The 12,766-nt window shown below is 39.2% G+C and overlaps 1 protein-coding gene and 1 pseudogene across 1 annotated transcript in view; one reads left to right on the top strand and one right to left on the bottom strand.

The window, feature by feature from the left end:
* Positions 1-10,161, top strand: part of TAF4B (TATA-box binding protein associated factor 4b) — a 128,684-nt gene extending 118,523 nt beyond the window's left edge. The window contains exon 15 of the mRNA XM_081801467.1: positions 6,345-10,161. Within this exon, the coding sequence (XP_081657593.1) occupies positions 6,345-6,512 (168 nt within the window). The 3' untranslated portion in view covers positions 6,513-10,161. The remainder of the gene's footprint in view (positions 1-6,344) is intronic.
* Positions 4,387-4,958, bottom strand: LOC145716768 (small ribosomal subunit protein uS10 pseudogene; annotated as a pseudogene).
* Positions 10,162-12,766: the final 2,605 nt, after the last annotated feature.

Genomic DNA, 12,766 nt, shown 5'->3' with positions numbered 1-12,766 from the left:
TCGGTATTTTTTTCTCTGTGCTGCCCTTAAGGCCTTTGAAGCTCAGGTCTTTCGAATATAGATTTTTAGTGTTCTTCTTACACAAGGCCAGGCATCCAGGATCCTTTTATTTATCCTTGCTTCCAGGACTTAGAAGATATTTGATTTTTTTTTTTTCCTGGAGCCAGTCTTCATTGTACCCCCTGTTCCCATGTCTATTTCTTGTTTCCTCCCTAAAGTTTAAGAATTGAGTCCTCACATTAAGAGCTGCTATGGTACATGGGATTAGGATAAAATCAGGTGCAGAGCCTGAAAATGTAATGAATCTTTGCCTCTATTAAAAACGCCCAATTTTTCTTTCTAGTTAATTATTAAGATTCAGGGACATGTTTGTGTTCTGTTAGTCTTCCGATCCAGGGAATAGAATGCAAGAAGTTGATGTTAGCTTCTAGAAACAGTATTGATAAGCTTGGTTGGGTCTGTAAAGCATCAAGCTCCTCCAGTATTTGATTGGAGGAGCCAAAGGAAAACTTCCTGTCCTGGGATATATCCTTTGTCCACCTGCCACATGTCTGAAATGCCCATTAGTCTACTTTTTAGCTTTAGGCATTCAGAGCTCCACTAAAACTCAAAGATTTCACTGGAAGGAACAAAGTAAATGTGGCAGGAGAAATTAAGTTAGTTAGGACTTAACAGAATAGGACATGGGCAGGAAGTTTATTATAATTAGTTTTAACTAGGGGATGTCAGAAAAGATCTGGAACTAGAATTACACTATTTCCTGTTTATAAACCTTCAAGCCTCCCAACTGACTAATTAATTTATTATAAGAAGGGCTAACACTTATAGAATGTATATTGTGTGCCAGGTAATGTTCTCATTTAATCCTCAAAACAACCCTATGAGATAATTACTGTTACTATTTTGCAGATTAGGAAACTGAGGCACAGAGAACTTAAGTAATTTGTCTGTGGTTGCTTATGGAGGAGACAACTGGTGCTCACTGATGTTCAACCCTCCTATATATCTTACGCTGCCTAGCACAGTTCCTTGCCCATAGTAGATGCCCAGTAACCCACGTAATTTTTAAACCATATCAGCGTGTGAGCTAGCATGAAGCTAAGTTGCCATGGATGGCAGCTTTTAGAAACAGAAGCCCATACGAAGTCACTGAGAACTTTAGCAGGATTCATGAAGCCCCTGGGCTCATAAAGACGTTATTTTTGCTTTTCAGTTAGTATAGCAGTAATAGAATTTAAGGAAATGTGGAAAAAGAAGTAGATAGACTTTTAAAGGTTTTACTTCGCAGCACCCATTCCATTAACTTGAGGGAATAAAAGTTTGGATAACTGGTTATTTTTAATTAGTGTTATTCTTAAAACGTTATTTCTCTGAAATCGGTAACTTATGGTGTTCAATTTTTTCTTATTAGAGAAGAATTCCTCAAAATAAAAGTAAGAAACTTTGTTTAGTGATGCAGTTGAACAAAGTAGTGAAGGCTAACTTAATCGACCTAGCAGAGTATGTGAACATTAGGTCTGATCATGATTTTAAGAACATTCGTTGTGCACTTGGTAAGTGAATTATTTCTTTCATCTTCTTTGACCTTTCTCTTCCATTTTACCTGCTTCATCCAGGTGAAGAACCCAAGTTAAAGAATATCCTCATGTAGAAAGATGATTGGGGAAACATCCTATTTCAGAAATAAATAGTATGTTGTCACAGGGTCTTTTTTTTTTTTTTTCCTTTATACAAATTTTGGTCTCTTAACCACATTAGTGGTTCTTGGCATTGATAGTGTAATGTGACCAGAAACCAGCCCTAGAAAACTTTGGAAAAGGGACTTGGTGAAGTGGGAGAAAATTAAAGCTGATGATGAAAAGGCAGGTTTGAGTCTTTATGGCTTTAAGTTAGCCATACATTATCCACTCTCTTAACCATGGATAATTGAGAGGTAGCTGATTATTCTGGCCAGGTCATTGTGAAACTGACAAGTCAGACTGTAGGCATCCCCAAAACATAAGCATAGGAATAAAAATGCTATATGTTTGTATCCATGTTCAAGAAAGATTGACTTTCTTATGTGTGTCACTATTTGGGCGAAGAGGACGCTATCACGTTTGTAAAGTTGTGAATTATGAAAGACATTTCTGTTGGGTTACTGACTGTCCCTTGGGGTCTGTTTCATTTATAACATTGCCTCAGGCCTTCTGCTACATCCTGTTGGAATGACCTTTTCAACCCTGTGCTGGCAGCTGTAATACGGCTCTTTCTCCTGAATCCTTTAGGCTTGTCACATGACAAACATGAACTGTGACCCCTTTGTTCTTTACCCAGATGATTCTGTTTCTTTAATTTTTTTCTGTTTAACATTTTTTTCTTACTTCCTTTCCTCTTTTTCCCTCTTTGCTCCCTTTTTAATTTCCTACCTAGACAAGGGTTGTTGTGGGGTTTGGGGAGCATTTTAGTTTTTTTATTAAAGTATAATACTGATGCAGAAAAGCACACAAATCAAAGCTCCCTGAATTTTCACAGTACAAGCACACTCATGTAGATAATACTCCAGTCAAGACAGAGAACATCACCAGAACCCCAGATAACCCTCTCCTATCTCCTTCTGGGCACTACTTCTCTCACCCCCGGGGAATCGTTGTCCTGACTTCTGTAGCTCTGAACTTTATAGAAATGGAATCAAACTGTATGTATTCCTTTACATCTGGATCCTTTCATTTAACGTTTTTGTTATATTCATCCATGTTACTCAGTTTGTTACTGCTGTGTAGTATTCCATTTGTATAAATAGTCTACAGCTTATCTATTCTAAATGGGCATTTGGATTGTTTCTTGTTTAGGGCCATTATGAATAAGGGTGCTAAACATTCTCATACATGTCTTTTGGTGAACGTATGATATAGTTCTGGGTATTTACATAGAAGTGGAATTGCCAAGACATAGTGTATCCAGCTAGCCATTTAATTTCAAAATTCGTATAAAACACTAAATGACTGATTTTAGGCAAACTCTTAGTACTTAAATAGTTATAAACAACTATCGATTCAGCTTTAGCATATTACATCTAATTTTTGGCTAAGAGAAGTGCCTCTATTTAAGTGTACTATAGTTTAGAAATAAAAAAAATGTACTATAGTTTTAAACAGGTAATTCTTATATACAACAAAATTTCCACTCACTGCCCATGATGTGTTTTATTAACTTTCTTCCTAATGTTTGTTTTTTATCCAGTTTTCCAAAGCTGAGTTGTCCGGTCCATTCTGCAAAAATCTTTTTTAATTAAAGATTTTTATTTATTTGTGAGAAAAAGAGACCACTCACAAGCAGGGGGACCGGCAGGCAGAGGGAGAAGCAGGCTTCCTGCTGAGCAAGGCCCCAGTGTGGGGCTTGATCCCAGGACCCCAGGATCATGACCTGACCTGAAGGTAGATGCTTAACCGACTGAGCCACCCAGGCATCCCCATTCTGCAAAAATCTTACAAAAATATTGTGATGGTGATAATTTACAGCAGTTAAGATTATATCTACATTATACCACCTCTGAGTGGTAACTTTAACAGGGAAGAGGAATGTGCTACTGCATGACTGACGTGCTTAGCTGAAGTCACAGAGGCTGACACTTGTATTTGTACAAACTGCATTCATTACTAAGAACCTTGCAGAAGTGGTGAGAGACTGGCTCTATACCATAGATGGGCTCCCCGGAGAAGTAGCCAGGCAATTGTGCAGCCAAGAGTAACGTTTTTGTCCTTTCTAACAATGTTCCAGAATTTGTTCCATGGACCCTTTTGAGCCAAGTTTACCATAATGAGTATAGAAGTGTGATTGTGATATCATATTCCCCCAAAACTGCAAAACATCTTTCAAGGAAATTTTATTTGACCATCAGATAAAGTGCCCCTCAGTCATTTTGAGAACATGCATGGAATTAAGTTGACTTGTTTTGACCATAGTGTTATTGGAGACCTTAAAAAGGATTACTTTCAGGGTGCCTGGGTGGCTCAGTCATTAAGCTTCTGCCTTTGGCTCAGGTCATGATCCCAGGGTCCTGGGATCGAGCCCCACATCGGGCTCCCTGCTCAGCGGGAAGCCTGCTTCTCCCTCTCCCACTCCCCCTGCTTGTGTTCCCTCTCTCGCTGTGTCTCTCTCTGTCAAATAAATAAATTAAATCTTAAAAAAAAAAAAAAAAGGATTGCTTTCTCCATCAAAACAAAGCAAAACAAAACAAATGTAGAGGGCATAATTAAAATTTGATAGTTATAAAAGGATATGTATAGAACCAGAAGATTTGCTTCCTATGTTAGGTAAATTTTTTTCTTATATAAGTCTTTTGGAGGGTGAAAGGAGGGTTACCAACCCTATCAAGATGTTTTCGGAAACAAAGTATGGTTTTATTTATTTATTTATTTATTAACAACTAATAATCAATTTATTAAAAAGGTTGATTTAAGCATCTGCAATGGTGATTTCACCCTCAACTCCAGGCTCAATACTGATGGAAGTAATCTGCTTAACAATCTCAGAAGGACTGTGCAAATCAATGAGTCGCTTGTGGATCCTCATCTGAAAACGATCCCAGGTTTTAGAACCTTCACCACAAAGAGTTTTTCTTGTAGTGATTCTCAGAGTCTTGGTAGGCATCCGAACTGGCCCTTTCACTTTGAGATTCTTTTCCTTTGCGCCTCTGATCAAGTCAGCACATACCTTTTCCAAAGATTTTACCTTGCGGCTGGTGAGAGTAATTCTAATTTGGTGAATCGCCACCTCTGGTTCCACGGGTGTCTTCCCGGTGTCTTTAAAAGCCATGACTGCAGCACGGCTTCCTGACTGACTTGTTCCTCAGTGAGAGTGAACAGCGGTGAGTCAGGAGCAGGAGCGGGGCGTCCAAACCTCCGCTGTAGCTGCAACCGCGTCTTCCTCAAAGAGCCAAAGTATGGTTTTAAAAAAGAATGAGAAGGGGCGCCTGGGTGGCTCAGTTGGTTAAACGGCTGCCTTCGGCTCAGGTCATGATCCCGGGGTCCTGGGATCGAGCCCCGCATCGGGCTCCCTGCTCAGCGGGGAGTCTGCTTCTCCCTCTCCCTCTGCCTGCTGTTCCCCCCCGCTTGTGCGCGCACTCACTCACTCTCTGCCAAATAAATAAATAAAATCTTTGAAAATTCTGTATCTTTCATTTCTCCTTCCAGTCTTTTTTGTTTTAATGCTATTATGTAGACACTGATATTTAGAAAACTGTCTTCGTGTAGGCATATTGGGTTTCATTCATTTTTGAATGGCATTTAGAGCCCACACTGGTTGATATCAAAAGGCTTATGGTCTAGTGGGTATGTGGTAGTGGTGGTGGCATATACAAATTACTGTAATACTTTGTGAGGTAATTGCTACAGTGAGAATTCCTTTGGTGGGGGCGGCAAGTAGACCCGTTCGAAATGGGTCTTAAAAGATGAGTAGATTGGTCTGGAATGGCCTTTTGCTGGTCTTTATCTGTTGGCCAGAGTTAAGATGCTTTGTAAAGGAACAGTGGGAAGTGAGCCTGTAGGGAAGCCAGGTGATGAGTTTGTACCTGATTTGGTAGATAATAGAGTGCAGTGACTAAGAGCACTCACTTCAGATCCAATTAGAAATTGAGTCACAGTTCAGTTTTGCTGTGTGACTTTGAACAGATTGCATAACCTGTCTAAAGCACAGTTTTCTCATTTGATAAATGAAGACAGCACCCATGTAACTTGCTGCAATGTTAAAGGAAAGAAAAGGGATCGTGTGTGGGAGGTGAATCACATAGCTGTCGTCAATATAACAAGTGCTCACGTAGCTACTGTGGATAGCAGTGAGCCATCGAAGATTTTTGAACCACAGAATGATGGGATATGAACCATGTAAGGCTTTTTCTTTTATTTTTATAATTGATGTACAAAAGACTGTACACCTGTAAAGTATACAGTCTGATAGGTTTTTACATAGACCTATGAAATCATCACCACAATTGAAATAATGTCCACAGCCGTCACTCCCAAAAGTTTTGTCTAAGAACTTTAAAGAGGAAAGTCCGGCCTTCAATGCACAGCAGAGAATGGAGTGAAGTCAAGCCTGGAAGTGGAGAAATCAGTTAAGAGGCTGTCGCCATGGTCCAGGTGAGAGAGAGAGAATGAATGAGGTCATGAACTAGTGTGGTGGCAGTTGGCCTCCCCCAGGAGATGGGGCTGCTGGGGGACAGGGTTGAGCCTGCTGCATCATTATATTCTCTCCAGCACCAACTCAGTGGCCAGAGGTTAGTGAGCTCTTCCATTCTGAAGACAGTTTTTCTCTTTATGAAAGATTGCTTACTTCAAACTGTTTTCTCTGTTTATTCTGTTTAGGGCTTAAAAGACAATCTTCTTGCTTCTGGGACATCCGGTCTGACGGCCACCAAACAGTTGCTTCGTCCAAGAATCACAAGAATCTGTCTCAGGGACTTGATATTCTGTATGGAACAGGAAAGAGAGATGAAGTATTCTCGAGCTCTGTACCTTGCCCTTCTGAAGTGACCACTGCACTCTCCATCCAGATCCTTGCTGTTTACTGCCAAAGAAGACATAAAGAGCATTGTTGCACTCTCCTGAAATTTCAGTTTCTGGAAAATAATCACCAATGGGGAAGACCATTGTTTACAGTTATAAACTTTTATTAAATCTTATGGGGTTCTTAAGGACTAGAATTCAACTTTGTCTTCTGGAAATTGGTTAATGAAATACAGTTTATACAGACGTAGGCTTCTGCCTACCTGTGCATTGAATTACAACAGGTTAAGGCCCTGTTTGGTACCACCTGCTTCATTTGCCAAACTGTTAACAAGTGAGGTGATCTCCCTAATACAGCCAGCATTAAGATGCAGGGGAAAGAAAGGAAGAGTCACTATTTACCAAGCAAACTGTATTTCATCCTCTACTGAACCTGTCTCAAGGTGTTAGGTTTTCTGGGCTGGGATCAGAAGTTGCCTAGCTAATTGTGACAATCACCTTCTGTAGTTGCAGGTGGTGAGCCACAGAGTAGGGTCTGTGGTGACTTTGGTCATCTGCATCCTGATGTTGTCAAAACTGAGGCAGATGGGGATAGTTTGTGCCTAAGGTTGCTGTTCTGTGGTTCATCACCGTATGCTGCTTCTGATACCGAGTGAGGGGACATCCTTGTCAGGGAAACTGTAACACGGGACCTGCTGATATACCTCACTGAAAACTGGAGAAGGTGGGAACTACTGGAAGGAATGAAGGGGCATTGCGTTCCACCTGAGAAGGGGGAGTGAAAATGGAATGAATCCCAGAGCAGGAAGTGTGCTTCACGCGCACCCTCCGTTCCAGGGGTGAGATTGGAACTCCAGCACGGCTGGTACAGGGTTTTGTTGACAGGACAAAATCACAGTCCAGCCAAAAGGGAAAATGTATCAAACATTTTCAAATTTGCAGTATTTCAAAAGGAAGAAGTTATTTTTTTTTATTTTGTGTATTGTTTTAAATCTTAAGGATGGTTTTGTAAAATTTTTTTCGTTACTGCAAGTTTTAAGCATCTTGCTGCATTTAAAAAATCCTAATTGATGATTAGAAATTTTTAACAGTAGGACTCCATTTTGGATTCAGTACTCAAAAGATAATGTCAGCATCTCATTGTCGGAGATCTTGTCTCTAAATGTATTATGAGAAGCATGTTATATATATATGTGAAATATATATATATATATTCATCTGAGGAGGAAGCCGATGTTTTGTAAAGCAAACCCTCTTTTTTTTTTTTTTTTTTTTTAATTCCACCTTTGTGGCATGTAGCTGTGAAAAGTAATAGCTATATTTAGAATTGCATACAGAAAGAACCGGTAAATCCTCCAGGAAGGTTTTAAAAAAACAAAACAAAACAAAACAAAAAAGAAAGCTGCTTTTTAGGAAAAGAATTCAGGGGAAAAAACACACCTCCAGTATGTCACTCCTCATCCTGTTCTTCCCATCGGGACTGTTAGGCCATGTTCTATACGGTAGTAAATGTTAAATTGGCCACATCTTTTTGTTTCAGGCAAGTTATTATGTAAAATGCTATAAATTATGTATATGTTAAAAGAATACTTTCAGAAAAGATCTATACCTAAAGTTGTTTTTGTATATTTAAATGCTTAGCTTTATTTTTTGTAAAGTGCAGCATATTCCCATATTTGTGTATAATCTTATTGATCAGATGTTTAAAATTATTTCAAATACTTCATTAAAATAATTATTTTATTATAAGAATAACTTTGCTCAGTCCCTGACTTGTAAAACCAGTATCTTTAGTAGTAAGCCCCCGCAGCTGGGCCCGGGCAATGGATCTTTCTTGGCTCTGATTGTTACTTACTTTGGAGTATTAGCATTTGGGTTCCAGAACCTAACTTCAAATCCAAGTTACTATATCACTTTCTTTGGAATCGTTGTGAATTTGCATGCTATTTGACTCACAAAGAAAGCTAAGCATATTCATTACAAAAGCTTTTCTTGGCCCACTAGGGTTTTCTTACTCAAGTATTCTTTTTCAAAATTTATTTTTAATATATATTTTTAAACTTTGTGTCATGAAGTATATCTTACCCAGGAAAGAACAAATACAGTGTATCCAAAGTATTCTTCCGCTCAATTTGCAAAATGGTGGCCTTGGGGTAGATTTGATCTATAAATGCATTCTCTGACTCATACAGTGTTGCTCATGTTTTAATTTACAAAAATCTATATTTCCACTTCTTCTGAAAAATCAGAAGATTTGGAATCATTACGTATATCCTTGTGTGTGGTAATCCACTGGAACTACCCAGTGCCTATTCACTTTAGATATGGCGTAAGTTTACCTTCCCTTGTCTGAACCCTTTAAGTATTGAAGTTGGTGACCCTCTGCCTTCAATATTTATCTTGCGTGATGATCAGTAAGAGTAAAGTACTGGAAATTCTCTTACCCTTTTTTTTTTTTTTAGCAACTTTATTGAGGTATATTTTATATATAAAATTCACCCATATTTCATCCATTTACTTTTAATGTGACTGATCTTTTAAATTGTTTCCTCTTGAGTATCTTTGAGATCCAAGATCCTTCTCCTAAAAAAAGAGCAACATTTAACATTTTAACATTCTTTTAAAGCCTATATTTCTTAAAACCTGCATTTGAGGTAAATTTTGTTTCGTTAGAATTTTGGCAAAACTTTATTTAGAATTAAGGCCATTTATACTAATTATGTCATAGTTGCAGCAAAGAACACAAGTAATGTTAGGGCATATTTAGAAAAATACGGAACCAAGATCTCAGGCTGATTAAGTTGGATTTTATCTCTATCCTTAGTTGTATAATGAACCAACTTGTGTTTTTCAAAGTCTGACCTCAATAAGACTCAGTGATTCTGCATGAAATAAAAGTATAATATGTCATATGTTTATACACAACCTGGTAGCTAGTTTTTATTTTATTGTTGTTGGCACTGTTATCTTTTCAGATACTTTCATACTCTTCCCTGAACTGAAAGGACTTTCTTTTTTTTCCACGTGGGCATGATTTACATCTGGTATCAGTATCTTTTTCTCTGACTTTTTAACCATTTCTGAGTATTTTCATGTGCATTTCAATTGTATTGCATTGGTGCATTTGCTTTTTTACTGAAGTTGTTTCACAAGTTGAAAATTGGTCCTCAGTAGAATTTCTTTGCCATATTTTTCTTTTGGGAAACAATGAGAGAGTGCCGTGCAATCTACGGTTTGCCACCATATACTTGAACACTGACTGGTAGGTGAGAGGAACCGACCTGTAACCGTAAGAGGTTCAGAGTTTATGTAGACCTAGCACATTGAATATTTGTGGGAAGAAAATACTCTCTAGGAACTCACTTTAAGACTTTTGACTTCGTGAGTAAACCATGAGAGCAGTTTTAATGGCAACTCTTCTCCTTTAATAATGCCAGGTTGACACCTTTCTAAGTTTTATTGTAGGTGGTATTGAGGCAACATTGCCTTGGCTGCCTGTCTCAGTCTTGCCTCTTACCAGTTTTGTGACCTTGGGCAAATTATTTAACTTTTCTGTGCCTTCGTTTCCTCATCTGGAAAATAAAAGACTGTAAGGAAAATGAAAACACTCGTAATATTTTGGGTGCATTTCTTCCTATTAAAAAAAAATTATGTATTCTAGAGAGAGAGAGAGAGCACACACAAGCGGGAGGAGGGGCAGAGGGAGAGAATCCCTAAGCAGACTCCCCACTGAGCATGGAGCCCTAGACCTCACAGGGCTTGATCCCAGGACCTCAAGATCATGACCTGAGCTGAAACCAAGAGCCAACTGCCTGACTGACTGAGCTACCCAAGTGCCCCCCCTTCCTATTTTTTTCTACAGTGTGCTTTTTTTTTTTTTCCCCCTATGTTAAATCTGTAGATGTTTTAGGTCATACTATTGATTCAGCTTGGTGTCCTTTCCTACATACCACTGGAGATACTGGAAGGAAATGGAGATACTGGAAAAACACAACTAGGAGAATAAAACATTGCTTTTGAAATCTGTCCTTCAAAGCAATATCAAGGCCATGTTTCTCATTTCCTCATAGAGCATTTGGATTTGTTTAAAACGATTTCAATTTGTTGTCCTTAGGGGTGAAGTGAAGTACCTTTTAATCTCATCATTGCTTGCAGTGGCCCTCTACGTGATGAGGTAACGAGGAAGGAGAACTGCCATAATTCTACGCAAGTTGTTGATTAGCACATTGAAAGCTAGTATAGAAATACTACCCGTGAGGTTTAGGCTATCGGACTGATAACTTCTGTTTGTAATTTTAATGGAGGCTTTTGTCTGAAGATGAGGCGAAGGTTGGCTTCTTAATGAAATCTTCTATCTGAGGCCTTCACTTCCCTGAATAGAAGTATGAAGTCATTGTACCGAGTGGTCTCCAAAGATCCTTGAAACCTGCAGATGGCAATATGAATATCTCACTGGGTACTCCTCAGCAATGTTAATTCCTATAGAAGTAGACAGTGTCACCTCTAACACGGAGGAGAGCAAGACAGTTGAATAAATGGTACATTGTGTCATTTCCAGGGCTTCTGCCATTATGACAAAGTGGGTGGTGCTGGGCTAGATGCCAATCAAAGAACAATTCAAGCATCATTACTGATCTGTATTGAGCTGTAAAGGTTTCTTACGGCTGACATAACAGATTTCTACAAACATATTTTCTCACAGTTCTGGAGGCCAGAAGTTTGAAATCAAGGTGTTGGAAGGGCCAGTTTCCCTCCACAGGCTCTAGGAGAGAACTTTCCTGCCTTTGTTCCAACTACTGGTGGCTTTTGATGTGCCTTGGCTGTGGCAGCAGAATGCCCTGCTTCCATCCTCACATGGCTTCTGTGTCTTCTGTGTCCTTTTCTTCTTATAAAGACACCTAGTCATTGGATTTAGGGCCTACTCCCAATTCAGTATGATCTCATCTTGGCCCTTAACCAACATCTGCAAAGACTCTGTTTCCAAATAGGGTCCATTGTAAGGTTCCAAATGGACATGAATTTGGGGTGGGGTGGGGTGGGGTGGGGGAGAATGACACTATTCAGCCCACTGCAGGAGGATCCTGTATGTGATTAAATATTCCTGATACTTCTATTTTCTGCCTTTGACTTCAATAATAGTGAAAAACTTAATGGTTGTTAAAATGGAAAGGGCTGATTTTGTTAACTCTTTACAGTGAAGACTTAGAATCTTGAGTTCTGTCAAGATGTCTATCCTTCTCCCCCCTTTCCTTCCCCTTCAGGCAAGGCTTTTGGTGGCTTTGTTCTGAGAAATCTATCTTTGATGTGGTTAAGACTATGCTGTCCTAGTGTTTAGAGTAGTGTATTCAAGTGAATCTGCCTCCTATATTATTGGAGAAGGAAAGGAAGGAGCAAAGTCCAGAATTCCTGGGGAGAGACGCATCACTAAGGAGAGACTTGGAAATTGGAGAAACGTCAAGAATAGCTTCATGGACTGATCCCAGACAGGGCATTCGCCTCTGGAACTGGGAGCTGGTACCGAGTTCTAAATCTTGGGTCACTACAGGCAGCTTAGGTTTTTATCAGATTTCTTATGAGATAGAATATTAAAAAGATCCTAACTAATTTTAAGACAATGTATATCTTGCCCTACTATAGCTTTAAAAAGCCATTCTCTGTCTTTTTTCTTAGGGACTTACTAAATCACTAGGCAAACGTTTGGCAGTGGTTTGGGGAAGGGCCTTTAGAAGGCTGCATATACTCTAGGGAGAACCCCACAGGAAAGTCTGTTGCATGCAGTTCGTAAAGGTCGGTGAACAGCAGCCTTTGCCTAAAATACTAGCATAGGAACAGTCATGGAGCAGATTCTCAAAACTTGTTTTCATGGCACAGTGTCTTCGGTTATCTCAAGGGAAGACTGAAATCTCAGGTTTCCAAGATTAAGTTTTAATCCATCTTTTTGAAAGATGCAGAGGCAGGCATGGGGATTAGGGGAGAAAGATACCAAATCAAGCAAGACGATAAGATGTTGCACCCTCCAGTTAAGTCTGTTTCAAGGTTACTGAGTGACATCAATTGCTAAGGTACAGAGTGGTTACCAGAATGAACTTGTCTGTTGAACAAGATGTTTATGTGGTCTCGTCTACCACATTTAAGTATAAATCCACTTAGAATCAAGCCATTTATTTGCAGCCCAAAGTTCTAGATACTTCCGAGGCTGTCTAAAGGTTATCTAATCCTTTCTAATAAAAGAACTCCCTTCAGCATCCCTGAAACACAGGTCCTCTACTAAAGTAGTGCGC

The sequence above is a fragment of the Leptonychotes weddellii genome, chromosome 13 (genome assembly GCF_054177405.1).
Source record: "Leptonychotes weddellii isolate Sample4059 chromosome 13, ASM5417740v2, whole genome shotgun sequence".
Classification (NCBI taxonomy): Eukaryota; Metazoa; Chordata; class Mammalia; order Carnivora; family Phocidae; genus Leptonychotes; species Leptonychotes weddellii.
The sequence above is the reverse complement of the archived record's forward strand: the minus strand, read 5'-3'. Positions and strand labels throughout refer to the sequence as shown.